The following is an 18,005-nucleotide window of genomic DNA, read 5'->3' as shown; positions in this document are numbered from 1 at the left end:
TTCATCTATTTCAAAATTGAAATAGCATCTAGCATTTATGTTAGTAATGACATGCTAGATTAGCATAAATACTTTACAAGTATTTGATAAATCTTCATATATATCATTCAACTTTCAAGTTTATCTAAAATGCTAATTCCTAATAAAGTATATGTGATTATTGATGTTCTTATATATTGAGGCTCATTTGATATCTAATAAATTTATCATATCATTAGATTGATACCAATGTCATATTTATGAGAATGAGCCAATAATAGTTGATTATTATTTGGTTGAGCTTGATACTTTGCATATTTATTGGGGCTTTAGTTAAAAGATTTTATTTTTAAAATCTTGATAGAACTTGAAATATGCAATCCCTATATATATATATATATATATATATATATATATATATATATATATATATATATATATATATATATATATAATATATAAGGATCATGTTGAAAAATCACGAGTGATGATTAATATTTTTTTTAAAACAGCTTTAGAACTGTCAATTGACAGAAAATAAAGAAGAGGAAGTGACATATCATACTTAGAGAAAGATGAGCTCATAGAAGTCATTTCTTAAAGCACTTGTGAGCTATTAATGAAAATTTATTTTCTTGTGAATATTTGGTTTATTCCATTAATATTTAGCATGATAAATTTATACATGTAAATCTTGGCTACATCAAGGGGATGAAAAGAAATTAAAATATTGAAATAAATGATGAATTCTATAAGTGTCAGTTTTGGGTTATTCACCAAAGTGTGGGGGGAAGCCATTATTTTGTTTGTCACATTCATAAGCATTGTTTGGAATACCTCGAAGTGTGGGGGTATTTAACAAATGTTATGTTACCCAAACCTAAAATGAGGAAACTTGGTTTTAAAACCTATGATTGGTAATAGTTTATGCTATAGATTCCTTACTATTAAGAGTGATGTTTTAGATTGCAATGCTATTATTGAATCTAAAAATGCTATTTTCTTTGAGCACGTGTTTCCTTTGAAAAAGAAGGAAAAAAAAAAAAAAAATTATTTCATGATTTTTTGGTGCTTCTAATAAAATTGTTGATGATGTGTAAGAATTAAGAAGAAGCAAGTGAGCTAGAACGAAAAGGAATCTCGGTATGATTTTATTGCTTATATTGTTGATAATTATTCAATATGTTATAATGAAGCAATTAAATCTCTTTTTGATGCATTTTTTTTGGTTAGAAGCTATAAATAATGAATTTGAATAAATTATGTCTAACCATGCTTTGGAACTCATTGAGTTACCTTCTAAGAGCAAATCAATTCGTTATATATAGGTGTTTAAGAAGAAGCTTAAACCGGATGATACAATAGATAAGTACATGGTAGACTTGGTAGCTAAAAGCTACAAGTAAATGCAAAATGTTGATTATTTGGTACTTATTTTCCGGTTACTAAAATTACATCTTTTGGAATGTTATTTGCCATTGCTTATATTTATAAACTTGTTGTACATCAAATGGATGTCAAAGTTATTTTTCTAAATGATGAAGAGATTTATATGGAGCAACCCGAGGGGCTAGTAATCCCCGGTTAAGAATATAAAGTGTGCAAACTGGTGAAATCCTTGTATGGATTAAAGCAAGCTCCTAAACAATGGCGTTTGACAAGGTGATATTGTTTAATTTATATTTGATTAATGATGCAACTAAATGCATAACAAGTTTTACAATAATGAATGTATCATAATTTGTTTATATTCATGACTTGCTTATTTTGTGAACTAACATTGATGTTGTGCATGAACTTAAAAGATTTCTTGCATCTAATTTTGATATGTAAGACATAGGTAAAGCGAATGTTATGTTGGACATTAAGGTTATTAGAGATAATTATTACATTATTTTATCTCAGATTTATTATGCTCGAAAGATGTTTATAAGATATGAGCACTTTGATTATCCGCCTATGTTTACACCATATGATTCAAAAATATATTTGGTTAAGAATTACGGTGATTGTGTTTTGCAAGAAAAATATGCGCAAATCATTGGTAGCTTAATGTTTTGACAAACTGTATATGCCTTGGGATTACATATATTGTTAGTAAATTGAGTAGATATACTCGTAATCATGGTATCGAGCCATTGTGATGTGATCTCTAAATTGTTGAGATTCTCAAAGTGCACAATTAATTTTGGTTTGTCTTATTGTGATTATCCTGCTATATTGAAAGGAATGCAACTGTATTATTGATTCAGATGAGCAAAGCATACTAATGGCTTTTATGTGTTTACTCTGGCTGGAGGAGTATCTCTTGAAAGTCCTCAAAAGACTTGCATAGCAAGGTTTACTATGGAGTCAGAGTTAATTACCTTGGAGAAGGCATGAAGTGAAGATGAAAGGCTAAAGAACCTATTGGTTAATTTATTTAATTTTCCTTTAATGCTAACATAGCTGGATCTATGTGTTCATTGTGATTGTCAGGCTACCAAAGCTCGAGTGATGAATTTATAATGAGAAAGTGCACAATATTGTGAGGCAGCTTATTGAGACCGGTATATGTCCATGTACTTTGTGAGGTCATAAAAGAATTCTGCAGATTCTTTGACCATGCCACTAGCAAGAAAGCTAGTGAGAGAAGCATCGAGGGGGATAGGACTGATACCCAAATCATGACACTGTGATTGATACCCAACCTCTGTGATTGGAGATCTCATGAATAAGGTTTAATGGAAAACGAAGTCACAAGTGAAATGAGGTATGGTACTGTCAATTTATGTTTATTAACTATCTTGTTGAAAAGATTAGTTATGAGTCCATCCCAATGGTGTAAGACAGTACAAGATGCAGAGTGATTAAGGATGAGCTTAAAGCTCTTAATGGATCCATAGTCCCTACCTGTTGGGATGGGGTGTTCCCTGCACACACTCTTGATGGATACCACCTATATGAGTGTGGAGGTGCTATCTCCTATGAGACTTGGGTAGGTCTCTAGAGTGCTCATGAAAGCCATTTTATGGTGTAATAACAAAAGATGCAGAGTGAGTAAGGATGAGTTTAAAACTCTTAATGGGTCCATAGTCCCTACTTGTTGGGATGGGATGTTCTCTGCACACATTCTTGATGGACACCACCTATGTGAGTGTGGAGGTGGTGCCGCCTCCTATGAGACTTTGGCAAGTCTCTAGAGCACTCATGAAGCCCAGAGGCGCATGGCCTGTATAAGGCGCCAACCCGCTATAGAACAACCCAATTTTCTTTATTTGATTTGATTTGACTTTTTGTTTATTTGATTTGATTTAATTTTTTGTTTTTGGAGAAAGTTATGTGGATGATAAGTTTGTTTAACTTGTGGATTTGGTTAAAAGAGTTTAACTCTACCACGATTCATTAAGTTCCTACTTATTTATCCTATGTACGGTTAAAACTTTCGAGTACCACATCGATGCATGCTTTCAATCTCCTTTTATTCTAATGTTTGTAACATGTGGGGGATTGTTGTAATATTTGTTACAAACATTCATTTTAAGTCATTTGGAAATGTTTTATCATTTGATAATATCTTTTTAAAGGTTTTTATGAGAAATAAAAATCATCTTTAACCATTTTGATTTATAACCGTTTGTATTTATTACTTGGTTATATGATATAATTTTTATGACCGTTAGTTTTTATTACTTGGTTATAAGATATAATTTTTATGACCGTTTGTATTTATTACTTGGTTATGAGTTATTAAATAAAAATTAGTTTTAATTGATTTTTACCGTTTTGACCGTTAGTCTTTAAAAGTTTTATTGTAGTTTGACCATTTTGTTATTAACAAATGTTTTACCCTTTTTGGTGTTATGACCATTTGGACATTATAAAAAGAAAAGAAAACATCCACAATCCCATGGTAGAGTGAGCTTGCAACAAGAAAGAAAGAAAGGCAAACTCATTTTCTTTATAAAAGAGTTTTGTCCTATTTTAGAAGATCAATTGCATAGAATTATATTCTATTCAATTTCTATTTTCTCTTTGCGGTTTTTTTTTTAAGAAGATCAAAGGGTTGTTCTACTAGTCTTCGTTATTGGAAGTGCGTCCTTAACGAAGGTAGACGCTATAGTCTAATCCTGGGAGGTTGCGTGTCAAAGGATCCGATCGCACCGAGTTATACACTCCGGGAGGCACGAATCAACCTTTAAGGACAACGCTCTTGCGTGATTTTATAGCACATTGTGAGATCTTTCCATACTCTACTTTTCATCTCTTGTATTTTATTTATTTTATTGTTAATTTTTAGATTGCAATGATTTTATATCAATGAGAATTTGTGCACCATCCAAAATTATTTCCAAGATAGGATGATTGTATCTTTGACATCATCTTTGACGTTTGTAATCTCGTAACTTCAGCTATAATTGCTTCATAGTTTTTTGCTTTGTATTGTAAGAGCTTTATGCTCGTATTATCTTTGAATGAATGTGACTGGAATATTTTCCTCTTTAAAAAAAAAAAAAAGGGGTCTAAAATAAGCCACGTTTTAGAATTTAATGAGGAAACTACCTTATTAAATTTCTGTCACTTATTAGCTTTTTCATTAAATTTTGAAATATGACTTATTTTAGACACTTAGATAAGATAAACGACTATAAATTCCAGGGGATCTCAATCTGATTTTAATAACCCTATCGTAGAATTACCTTAATTAGATATGTAAAGCACCATGCATGTCCCATGGTCTTTTTCATCAAATCACAAACTATTTTGAATGTGTCTCATATATATCATCTACCGAAAATCCGTAATGAGATCATCAAATCCAATATATATAAAACACATACATGCATGCAACTCCACTGAAAACCCAACAAGTTCGATCGACAAATTAAGCTAAACAAAACATATTAGCAATATATATTATATGCCCCTGATCTGAAAGAGACCCCATTATTATTATTATTATTCAATAGTGTATAGCTACAACACTGTACTCGAGAATACCGTTACCGGAGGTAACATTAAGAGAATGTGTGTTTGCTATCACAAATCCACGTGCCAATCGAAAAACACCAGTCCCACCAATGATTGGCATCTCACTTGGCGGATGCAGAGCAGTATTTCTGCCCAAAACGGTGAGGCTGCTGCCGTTGAACTTCCCAGTTGTGAAAACAAAGTTCATGGCCACAAGAAGACCCAGTTCTTGCTGCCCGGCTGACCCTTCAAGCCCCTGAGCTCTACCCACGGGCCTGGAAGTGGGCTCAGGGCTTTCTGTTAGTGGGTCATCAACAATAAAAACTGCTCCAAAGATGGTGGGTGATTTCTTGGTGCTTGATGCTTGGGCTACTTGTACTGAACTTGGGTTTTTTCCTGAGAGTGTGTCATGAAGGTAAAAATGGAGGCGGGTGACCTTGTGTTTGGCATAATGGAGGTTTTGGAACCATTCATCATCATCTTCAACGATGCCGTGCAACAATGGCATGGCCATGCCAAGTGAGAAAAGCAGAATTACTAGAACTAGCTTTGCCATTTTCCCTTTCAATGGGGCTAGGGAGGGTCTTTTATTGGTGGGCATAGTCAGCATCATATTGTCTCTGACTCTCTATTTAACTTTTGTGTTTGTCATGCAATTACAATATTTAAGTGCCTCAATGAAAATGAGCAGGCCAATAATTAAGTGCCTAGATCAATGCAATTATATTATGCCAAGACAATCTGTCTAACATCAAGAAATGTTTCATGTATGGTAATTGAGCCGAATATCTTGAATCTGCTTTGGTGGTCAAAAAAACAACTCTACCAACTAGATGAACAACCTACTGCTGACCCTCACCAACCGATCACTCAACAAAATTTTTTGAGAGCGGGATTCCCTACGATCTTCGGTTCGGATTGTATTAGATCTTTTGTAATTGTGAGAGGTGATGAGGTTAACCTATTCAAACAAATCTTGTTTGATCGAACACCTATTCAGACAAAAAAATCCTATTGAAATCTCTCACAATTATTCGCTCGATTTGCAAAAAAGTCTCAATTGTGAGGGATTGATGTTCTCCATCTTGGTTATTCTCCATTTCATTTCAAAAGGGTAGAATGCTCGATATAGGAGTTCAACCAAATTTATCTTAGCTAGTGGGCTTGAACCTAAGCACTTGGCAAGGTTACTTAGGAGTTAGGACCCATCTTGATACCAATGGGGGCTAGCTTTTACTGTAATTGAGGGCAAACATTATAAGGTGTGCAGAAATTAGATGGCCTCAATACTTAATATTGGAAGGCTAAAACATTCTATTTGGCAATGACTTTGCAAATGTTGCAAGATTGAATCAATTCATGGATCCAAAAAGGGGAGAGCAATGCTAGAGTACTTAATTATAATTAGTCTACAATTTTGTACAACATGCCAAATCTTTTGAGGCCCAAAATGCTTAAGGGTGCCAGCTCCACAGGGTGCATACAAAATTCTTACCCATTCCATTGATAAGGCCTCTTTGCAAAGCCGTAGATCCACGGGCTTTAATTATAACATCTTGTTCAAGTCCTAAGTTAATGGATCTTCTATTGGAACTCAAGTCCCAAACAGGGTACTATAGAAGAATCCACCTGCTCAAGTACCCACCCAAAGTCTCACACTGCACTCTCATTTATAGGAAGGAAATAAATAACATAAAATATAAAATGGTCTAAATTTGATTACAATCAAACCAAAAAGAGAAATACTTTATTAAAAACATAAACCAAATTAATATGAAATATATATATTTAGCAGAAAACCTGCTAGAACCCCAGAACCTACAACAACAATAATCCCACCAAGCTTACAACAGCAATATTGATCATATATACTCATGCCTGCAGGATTCTTTTGGAAGAAAACCCAGGAGGAGTAGGCAAATATTTCTTAACAAGGGGTTTCTTTGAAATTGACTCAAACCCAGGAGGAGGCAAATATTTCTGAATAATGGAAGGTTTCCTTGAAATTGATTCAAACCCAGGAGGAGGAAGCACATTTCCAGCTGAAGAGTAACAAACAGCACTTCTTGTAGATGGCGTACCTGATCGAGTCTCAATGAGAAAAGGATGACGCAGTAGCATCTCAGCCGTCCATCTCTCCTTGGGGTCTCTTGCAAGACACCTCAACAAGAAATCTTTCCCAATCTCCGACATGGTTTCGGGAATCTTGGGTGACTCTTTAGCAATCAGAACCATCAAATCCTCCATGTCATTGAATTCCCACGCCAGGTTTCCGCTGATCATCTCAACGACTATGCATCCCAGAGACCATATATCCAAACTGCCATGGATTTCCCCAAGAACAACAGATTCTGGAGACATGTAAGTAGGTGTTCCTCGGAAGGAAAACTTTGTTGTCGTGATTAACTCATTTGGATCTTCAGGAATCTTTGATAATCCAAAGTCGGTGATCTTGACGTAGCTTGCACCATCTGGAGAAGGAAAAACAAGAATGTTTTCTGGCTTAAGGTCGCAATGAACGAATCCCTTTTCATGCATGCAACGAAGGCCTTTGACGATCATCCGAGTGTACTTTTTGACCTCGTTTTCTTGTATCTTTCCTCCACTTTTCTTTATCAAATCAAGAAGAGTACCTCCTGACGCATACTCCAGCAGTAAATTGAAGAATTTTTGGCCATTCTCAACGGTAAAATCAACTCCAAAACAACGAACAATCTCCGGACAATCAACAAAGTGTTTGAGAATTTCTGCCTCCTTCATGAGCGAAGAAGATTGGTCAAGAATCGCCGACTTCATTGCTATTGACTCACCAGAAGAATAAGAGTCCATGCATATGGCTAAATGTACGGTGCCATACGATCCTTTTCCAAGAAGCTGAATTTTGGTCCAGTTGGTATACTTCGCAGGACACCCACAACCAAGCCAATAAGAAGATGAAGGGTTCTGATCAATTGGTGGATCACCATAACGTCGAAAAGGCTGAGGATGATCCTGAAAGAACATATCGCAACGCATGAGATTGAAATGGGAAGCCGGAGGAAGAACATGATATATAGATGTAGTTGCCGCTGGGTTTCAGTTTGTTGCTCATTCGGATTTCTATTGAGGGTCGGAAATAGGAATGAGACTTGGATTTGGTGATCTTGAGTAATATTGATAGAACTAGAACTCTATTCTTTATTTTTTTCTTTTTTCTTTATTTATTTATTTATTTATTTTTTCTTTTTCTTTTGATACAATGTGGCTTTTAAAATCACCAATAAATTAAAATTTAATTATTATCCTTTCAAATTCAATGGTGATTTTAAAAACTAAATCACAATTAAGAGAAATTTTTTTTGTTTGAATAATAAAAAATAATTTTTGTGATATAAATGTAAAATGAGATTTGAATTGTTTGTCATAAGATAGAAGTGATGAAAGTTGTTTTGTAATAAATAATAAAAAAAAGGTTGACTTTTTGTTTAGTAAAAGAAATGAGTTAAATTGAGTTAAGTAAGTTAGAAACACGTTAAAGATTTGATTGGCCACGTGGTAGAATTGTGGGCGAGATGAATGCAAAATAATATTTTTCTTTATGAATGGTTTGGATGGAGTAATTAACTCGGACGAAAATTAATCTTTGTGCTCATATTTAAAGCTTTGAAAATAGTATTCCTTTGCCGATGAGGAGAACTCATTATTAAGGTGAAGGAGAAAGGATTATAATAAATTTTATACTAGCTAAAACTATTGAAGATTTGATTGACACTAAACAATTTAGTGATGTACTATTAAAAGCTAACAATGATTTTCCATAAAATTATTATTATTTTTAGGGTTAAATACTAAATACTCATTGGGATTTCACAACTTTATTTTTTCTCTTTAGGGTTTGATTTTTATCATAGGAGGTCTCTGCAGTTTTGATAATAGACCAAATCAGTCCTCCGTCAGTTGACTTAACGAAATTTCACGTAGAGCAATCAGATGTTGACACGTGGCACTTACTTAATTTTTTTTTTTAAATTAAAAAAAAAAAAAAAAAAAAGGAAAAAAATTGGGGGTGGCTCGTTGGGGGTGGCTCGGCCACCCCCTTGGCTCCAAGGGGGTGGCCGAAACCACCCCTAGTGGGTACTGGGGGTGGCTCGGCCACCCCTTTGGCTCCAACAGGGTGGCCGAGCCACCCCGTTGGTGCCCAAGGGGGTGGCCGAAACCCACCCCCTAGGCTCCATGGGGGTGGCCGAGCCACCCCCAGTACCCACCCCCAATTTTTTTCCTTTTCCTTTTCTTTTTTTTTTTTTAAAAAAAATAATACATTTTTTTAATTTTAAAAAAAAATTAAGTAAGTGCCACATGTCAATATCTGATTGGTCCACGTAAAACTTCGTTAAGTCAACTAACGGTCAACTAACGGAGGACTAATTTGGTCTATTATCAAAACAACAGGGACCTCCTGTGATAAAAATCAAACCTTAGGGGAAAAAAAATAAAGTTGTGAAACTCCAGGGGGGTATTTAATATTTAACCCTTATTTTTATTGGCTGAATGAATTGATTTATTATATTATAATCTTCCTTTTTAGTATATGGTACTAGAGGCTCATTTAACCATATAGATTACAAATTAAATTTCGTATGTACTATATAGGAGTCATATTGTACTAATTTAGCCATGTAGTACTAATTCAATAGGGCACGGTGTATTATTGTAACTAGTACATAACCTGCGCTATGCGTGGGATTCTTCATTATAATTTAATTTTAAAAACTTAAAGGCATCTCATCTTACTTTTCATTATAAGTTAAAATAGGTGTGTACAAAAATTTGTCACGCCTCTTTTAATGAAAATACATACTAAATCTTATACACCGGTACGTTACTGAACATGTTCTTTTTCTTTTTTGAAGTGTACCAAACATGTACTTAATAAAAAATATAAAAGAAAAAAAATATATAACAAGAATAAAACTTGAATTCTGATTATCAAAATATTAATAGTAAATTAGTAGGAAACTTTGATATTGTTGATGTGATACTTATTATATTTCAATACAAATAAAACCCATAAAGTTCTAATCATTTCATAATAGAGTAATGCTAGGTACCATCTTTTTATCCTCCTAAAATCTTCCTAAAGCTGATGTGACTTTTAAAATCACCATTAAATTTTAGATGAATCATGCTTGAATTTTGATCCAATGGTGATTGTGAAAGCCACATTAGCTTTAGGAAGATTTTAGGAGGATAAAAAGATGGTACCTAGCATTACTCTTCAGAAAAATATAGAGTAAAATAAACAAAATCTTACAAAGAATATATATCATTCCTTTTTCTTTTTTTTTTGAAAGATATCGCTGCTTTATCATTAATTCAAGACATTCCTTGGATTTGTGCACTCCGTGTTTACAATCTGTGAAATACAAGTAGGAAACTCATTGAGCCATATCTAATCCATATAATTATGTAAAGCTAACTGGGCCAGTGTGTGTGCCGCACTATTCCCCTCCATACGAATAAAAGACATCAGCCAGTGAGGTATAGATTGTAGCTCCATTTTGATATCTTCTGCCATCAGTCCAACACCACTCCAGTCTACTGCCGGAGAATTGACGGCCTTTATCACTACCTGTGCATCCCGCTCTAGATGAACCCGGTTGAGACCCAGATTCTTACAAAGATGGACAGCCAAGAGTGCCCCCCTAGCCTCTGCCACCGATGCCTCCAAATTTCCCACCATTGTGAAGCATTTGGCCGCTATAACATTCCCCTGATCATCACATATCAAGACTCTATATCCCATCCAACCTTTCCCTTTCGCACATGAGGCATCCCAATTAATCTTTACCCATCCACGTTCAGGAGGTTCCCATTTCCTTGACATTCCCAACTGACCCGTAGCTTGGAATTGCTGCTTCACTTCGTGTGCTTTGGAAAAATCTTGGATGGCTATAACCGATTGTTGAACTAATGTATTGGGGTGAAGAAAGACACCCCCGTGCACCACCTCATTATGCCTCAGCCACAATCTTCTCGAAATACCAGCAAACATTTTAAGATCCTCCTGGGAGCATTTGTTAAAGACCTTCGCCACTATTTGGATAAAATCTAAGCCATTTGTTTGGCAGTTTTGCAGCCGAGTACTCCCCACACTCCAAGCATCCATGGCAGAGGGACATTGCCTGAGAATGTGCACAGTTGTTTCTTGTTCCCGGCCACATAACGGACATGATGGGTCTTCTACGATCTTTTTCTTCTTTAAATTCACTCGAGTTGGCAGTATGTCATGACAAGCCCTCCACAGAAAATTTTTCTCCACATTCGGTACCTTAAGATTCCATATAGCATGCCACACACTGCCATTTTCTTGTTGTATTGAAGTCTCTGCCAATCCACTAGCTTCCATCTCCATATGAAGGTGGTAGGCGCTTTTAACCGAGAAAATACCTGATTTTGTTCCTCGCCATATACACACATCATCCCTGTTCGTTGTGTTGACCGGTATGGAGTGGATTAGGTTGATCTCCTCTTGACTGAAAAGCATTTCCAGCAAATTAGAATTCCACCAGTTTGTGTCCCCATTAATAAACTCGTCAACAGTGGCATCAGGGCTCAATATAGTCGGCTTTGATTGTACCTTATAAGTCGAGTGCCGAGGGAGCCATTTATCTTTCCATATCCTTACTTTGGCCCTGTTCCCTATCCTCCAAATCAAGCCTTCTTTGAACAGATTGGATGCACTATGGATGCTCCTCCACGCAAACGAGGGTCTAGAACCTAAAGTTGCATCAAGAATATTTCCCCCTAGATAGTATTTCCCTTCCATGATTTTCGAAAGAAAACTGTCCGGGCTTTGCCATATCCTCCAAACTTGTTTTGCTAGTAGCGCTTTATTGAAACCTACAAATTTTTTCGCTGCCCCTAGCCGCTTCCAGCTCATCCAATGCACACATGATTCATTGTTGGGTTGGTTCCACCAAAAATTTTGCATAAGCGAATTAATTTCAGAACATAAGGATTTCGGAAGAAGAAAAACACTCATACAAAAAGTTGGGATTGCTTGTAATACTGCTTTAATTAAAATTTCCCTCGCAGCTTGGGAAAGAAATTTGAATTTCCAATCCTGCAATCTCCTACACACCCGATCAACAATGCCCCGAAAAGCCGCTATACGTGATTTGCCCACCAAAGCTGGGAAGCCCAAATAAGTGTCATAGCTTTGTGTAATAGGAACCCCTGATGCCTCTCCAATCAACCCCTTATCCGCCTTTGAAGTGTTACGACTGAATAGAATGGCAGTCTTGTTGTTATTTAATTTTTTACTGGATAAAGCTTCATACTTATTCAGAATACAAGATAATTGATTCCACTGTGACAAAGTAGCCTTGCAAAATAACAAGCTGTCGTTTGCAAAAAATAAGTGATTGATTCGGGGCCCCCTTTTAGAAGTAGGAACACCCGTCAAAGACCCATATTTATTTTCCTGTGACAACATGTAACTCAACACCTCCGCACAAATAAGAAACAAGTATGGTGAGATCGTATCCCCTTGCCTTATACCTCTTGACGGAATTATCCGTCCACAGGGATTGCCATTTACCAGAATAGAGTATTGCACCGTAGTCACGCACATCATAATTAAATTAATCCACCAGGGTGCAAAACCCATCCGCCTCATTGTTTATTCTAGAAATCTCCATTCCACCCTGTCGTACGCCTTGCTCATATCTAATTTGACTGCCATGAAGCCTTTCTTCCCTCCCATTCTCGAGGTCATCGTATGAAGAGTTTCATATGCAACCAAAATGTTGTCGGTGATGAGCCTTCCTGGAATGAAAGCATTTTGGATGGGTGATATAATGTATGGTAACACCTTCTTCAATCGGTTAGCTAAGACCTTAGAAATAAGTTTGTATAAAACATTGCACAAACTAATAGGTCTAAAGTCTGTAACACACGTTGGATTTTTCGTCATAGGTATTAACACAATATGCATCATGTTTAATAAAGGAGGTAAAATTCTAGAATTTAAAGAATCAATAACAGCTTGGCTAACCTCATTTCCCACAATATTCCAGTGGGACTGGAAAAATCCCACAAGGAGACCATCAGGGCCTGGCGCTTTGAGCGGCGCCATTTGGTGGAGGGCAAAGTTGACTTCCCTTGTGAAAGGCTTTAGCAGTTCATCGTTCATAGTGCTTGTAACCCGACTCTCAAAGTTTGTGAAACACTCCTCCATGGAATTTATCGGGCCTGCAGAGAACAAACCAGAAAAATATGCAATAAAAGCCTCCTCTATACCTTCATAAGACTCCCATAAAGAGCCTTGCTCATCTTTTATTTTATAAATCTGGTTCACTTTCCTTTTGAAATTAGCACAGGCATGGTAGTACTTTGTATTTCGATCCCCCTGCCTAAGCCATTCCATCTTTGCTCTTTGCTTCCATATCAAATCTTCTTGGTCCAAAAGACAATCCAACTCTTTCCTGATATCTACTACCAAGTGCCCTATTTCCTCATTTTCTCCACCTTGTACCTTATTGAGTTTCTGTTTAAGGTTGGTGATTAATCCCTGTGTGGGTCCCCTCACTTTCTCCCTCCACTTCAACGTCCCATTCTTATAATTGGCCAACTTTTGTTCAATTTGCTCCCACTTATTTCCCACTGTGACAGGTTTATTCCACTCCCTGTTAAAGACTTCGCTATAACCGGACTCTGACGCCCATGAGGTTTCGTATCGGAACCCACAACTCCTCCTAATACGCATTTGCTGACATGTTAAACACAAAGTCAACATGGCATGATCCGATGTTGTTAGAGCTTGCACCCAAACCTCTGCCACAGGAAATAATGCACACCACTCCGAGTTAGTAACACCTCTATCCAGCCGTTCTTTGGTATAATCGCTTCCCCCCTCCCAACAATTGCACCATGTGTATTTGGGCCCACGATAACCAAGATCGGATAATGAACACCCTTCTAGAGCTGTTTTAAAATTTCGCATTTGGCTGTTTAATCTTCCCCCTCCACCCCATTTTTCCGTCAATGATACCACTTCATTGAAGTCTCCTAAACAAATCCATGGCGTCGGGGATAGTTGAGCTAGCACCTTCAATAGTTCCCACGACTCAGCCCATTTGTAGTTAACCGGGTGACCGTAGAACCTCATAAACTTCCACTCTATTTCTATGTTCGGCATTTTGATAATACCATTAATATGCCATAGACTAAAGTTTTGTATATCCATAGAAACGTCTTCGCCCCATAATAGAGCCAAGCCCCCACTTCTTCCCACGCAATCCACCACAAACATATTAGGTTGACCCAATTTCTGTCTAACTACTTCCATTTTATTCTTCCGTAACTTGGTTTCCATAAGGAAAACCATCATGGGACACTTTCCTTTTATCTCCCGGCAAAGGTCTCGAACTATCCGAAGGTTCCCAAGCCCTCGGCAGTTCTAGCTTATGATCCTCATTGCGGTCGGTGGGGCTGTTCCCCAGCCGCCGCCATCCCCGATCCGTTATGAGCAATTTTTTGTGCCTGCAAAATCTGTCCTTCCAACATATGGCTTAAATTTTTTACCACGCCACTGTTAGACTTTACCTTCCTTATTCCGGGATTTGGAGGTGATAAATTCTCCCAAATCCAATCTCCCTCATCCCTACTTCTACGTTTTCCAGCAGTTCTCCTAGTTAGAGACACATCATCAGGCTCTTTGTTTTCTGTCATGGAGTCTTTCGCAGCTTCGACAGATTTTTCCACGTCAACAAGTTTTATTCCACCATACAAATATTTTGGAAGGATTTTAGGACTGAAAGAATGACTATATTGACCTTCCCCACTCGTAGACATATTGTCTGCCGTAATAAATCCCCTCCCAGACTTGCCATTGGAAGAATTTCCTAACTGTTGCGCCCCAAGCTCCTCATTAAAATCACTTTCCTTACCCAAATGCGACAGGCAGCTTGTATTTTCAAAATTCTTCCCAGTGTTACTGCCCCTATGATGGAAACTTGCCTGATCCGGAGCATCTTGCCATTGACCCAAATTAATGCCATCATTATTCTTACCGTGAATTCCGCTTCTTCCTTCTTTGGTTTGTAATACGTTATGGCGTTCCCGGATATCCTCCCCGGAGTCGTTGTGCCCCCCCGATTCTGCCGCTCGTCATTTTCGGCCATATTCCTTCTTCGCCGGAACACCACTCTGCTTTAGATCCTCCCCTGAAGTATCTTTGCATACGTAGTTGGCTCAAAATGGTCAATGTGGCGATCATGGGTTCTCTTTGCTCTACGTGTGGGAGAATTTGCACGTAGCCAAGGACCAAACTGACTGACCTCTTGGTTCCGCAACATACTCCTTTTTAGACATCCCTCTACCCCATGGCAGATCACACCACAGTGGTAGCAGAATTTGGGCAGACGTTCAAACTTGAAGCCAACTAACCTTGATTTCCCATCAAATTTGATCATGCGGCCTCTAGAGAGAGGTTTGCACAGATCAATATTGATCTTGACCCGTAAAAACTCCCCCCATCCAAACCCATCTTTGTCTGTGTCGACTTCCTCCACGCGTCCCACCGATGCTCCAAGTTTGAAACCCACCTCTCGTCCCATGCACGCCAAAGGTAGATTTGTCATATGCACCCAAACGGAGGCCCTATCAAATGTAAGTTCAAATGGCGAGATTCGGCCATCAAAGTCTTCAACTAAGAACAAATAGCCCTCAAAATCCCACGGCCTACCCTCCAGGACTCTTGCCTTATCCCTGGCCTCCTCAAATTCGATCAAAAAAAGATTGCCGTCCAGTATCTTAAAGGTAAGTGTTCCCTTTGGTCTCCACCAACGCAGAAGCGTGCTCCTGATTGTCTCCTTGCTCACAAGCCTCTCAGACAAGAGTTTTCCTACAATGCAGGAGTTTCCTCTCATGATTATCCCTTTTACTTCGGTCTGCTGAATCTCCAGTTCTCCATCTTCACCCTCTGAGAGCGAAAGATTTGCCACAGATTTGCAACATCGTCCGCCATTGAAAACGTAAAAAACAACTACTCTAAAAAAATTCAATGATTTGTGAGACAGTTTCATTCCTTCTTTTTTGAAATAGTAGTCATTGCTTTCTCATTAAAACAAATCAACCGATGGAACGATATGCTCTATCATTACAATGTCTGAGACACAATCAAAATAAAATCTTCACTCAATAAACAAAATCTTCTCTCTTCTTTTAAATACAAAATAAAACGCATATTTCACTCAATATTTAATACAATCAAATAAATCTCTTCAACACTTTCAAAAAATGCTAGAAAATCCGAGTAAATCACAAAACGAAAAAAAAAATCCAATAAAATATTCAAATGAATTAAAACATAAAATCTTATTGGTGTGATACATATTATATTTCAATACAAATAAACTTTATAGAGAAACAAATATAAAAATAATCAATTTATTGTCGTGAAAAATTTATACATAGATACACAAAGATAAATCCAAACAACAAAATTTTCAATTAAATAGAAACTCTAGACGGAATCAAAATACAGTGCAAAAATAAACAAAATCTTTTTATTTTATAAGTACTTAACAAAATATTGCACTCAGCATTTAACACGATATAAATCCTCTCAGGTTCAATGTTTAATTATCTCTTTAGTGTTTCGAAAGAGTTTCTATTCTTTTTCTTTTTTTTTTCCCACAAAAATCAAATAAACACACTATAATCTTCCATTAGCCCACTAAAAATCCAAACAATTTATTATCTTAATTCAGAAGTTGCAATTTTCAACGAAGAACAAACTGAAAAAAAAAAAAAGTAAACAACCTACAAATACAGTTAATACTCAATTGTAATTGTTTGGAGAGGGTTGTGTTATTCTTATTAAGGGTTCGTTTGAGATTGCAGTTTTAATAAGTACGATTTTAAAAATTGATTATTTAAAAAATTGCGTTTTTGAAAGGTTAAGAATAAGAGTTACTTCGGGATTGAACTTTTAGGTTATTATTGTTGAAGAGTGGAGAGAAAAAGAAGAAGAAAAAAAAAAAAAACAAGTTAATTCGTGAAGTTGTAGTTTTTCTTAAATAGAAAACCTACACATGGAAGATTAAGAAGAAGAATTACTTTAGGTTGAATTTTTAGGTTGCTATATTTGAAGAGTTGAGAGAGAGAGAGAGAGAGATAAAACAAAAAAAAAAAAAAAAAAAGTTAAATCGGTGAGAGGGAGAAAAAAAAAATAGAAATAATTGGAAGATCTTTATTTTGTAGGCCTTATTATTTTGTAGATAATATTTTATTAATCAAATTGCTTTTCAAAGGCTTATTATTTAGAAAAAATCAATTCTTATTTTATAAATTATCTATTATTACATGCACAAAGTATGTGCAGAAAAAAAAAAATCGTCTTTCTAACATTTTCTAAATTTGAATTAAAAATATTAAAGTGACTAAAAGTATTTATACAAAATAATTTGATTTGTATTATTTGTTTCCTTATTTGATTTGGACATTAATAATACTTAATGTTGTACATTAAATGTTTGAATTTTATGAAATCACATATAAGGAAAATTATTGAAATATAATTAAATAGCTTTAATTAAGTTAATTTAATGATCGGTGCACTCTTAACAAATTTGTTCAAAAATTATGCCTTAAAAATTGGTTTATCCTTTAAAAAACAAGGGTTCACGCCACATGTCGCAATATTAAAGCACTTCTGAGAGTGATTCAATTTTTTATATATAAGGGAAAAATGTAAAATTAGTCCTTGTGGTTTATTTGATCTGCAATTAACTCATTGTAGTATCAAAATGATCTCAAAGGTCCCTAAGGTATGCCAAAAAAATAATTTAGTCCCTATGGTTAAATTCCGTTCACTGACTTAACAGATTATGATAACATGAAACGTTAGAACTAATAAAATTGTGATACTTGTCATATTTAAGTCAATGTCACACTAACAGAATCTGTTAAATTAGTATACATAATTTGACTGTAGGGACTAAATTATTTTTTTGACATACTTCTGAGACCTTTGAGTTCATTTTGATACCACAAGGACTTAATTATAAATCAGGTAAACCACAAGGACTAAT

General features: G+C 36.0%; 2 protein-coding genes and 1 pseudogene across 2 annotated transcripts; all 3 read right to left on the bottom strand.

Annotated features, from left to right (window-relative positions):
- Nucleotides 1-4,921: 4,921 nt before the first annotated feature.
- LOC132169760 (dirigent protein 23 pseudogene) lies at nucleotides 4,922-5,485 on the bottom strand (annotated as a pseudogene).
- Nucleotides 5,486-6,801: 1,316 nt separating this feature from the next.
- Nucleotides 6,802-7,932, bottom strand: LOC132170016 (mitogen-activated protein kinase kinase kinase 20-like). The gene has a single exon (XM_059580943.2). The coding sequence runs from the start codon at nucleotides 7,930-7,932 to the stop codon at nucleotides 6,802-6,804; it is 1,131 nt and encodes a 376-aa protein (XP_059436926.2).
- A 7,190-nt stretch (nucleotides 7,933-15,122) lies between these two features.
- LOC148587443 (uncharacterized) lies at nucleotides 15,123-15,995 on the bottom strand. The gene has a single exon (XM_088512606.1). The coding sequence runs from the start codon at nucleotides 15,993-15,995 to the stop codon at nucleotides 15,123-15,125; it is 873 nt and encodes a 290-aa protein (XP_088368732.1).
- Between the last annotated feature and the right edge of the window lie 2,010 nt (nucleotides 15,996-18,005).

This window comes from Corylus avellana, chromosome 2 (genome assembly GCF_965113065.1).
Source record: "Corylus avellana chromosome 2, dhCorAvel1.hap1.2, whole genome shotgun sequence".
In the NCBI taxonomy this organism is placed as follows: Eukaryota; Viridiplantae; Streptophyta; class Magnoliopsida; order Fagales; family Betulaceae; genus Corylus; species Corylus avellana.
This window is presented reverse-complemented; position numbering and strand designations above follow the sequence as displayed.

Excerpts from the sequence above, each read along its gene's own strand:
- LOC132170016 (XM_059580943.2), bottom strand. The coding sequence starts at position 7,932 with ATGTTCTTTCAGGATCATCCTCAGCCTTTTCGACGTTATGGTGATCCA.
- LOC148587443 (XM_088512606.1), bottom strand. The coding sequence starts at position 15,995 with ATGAAACTGTCTCACAAATCATTGAATTTTTTTAGAGTAGTTGTTTTT.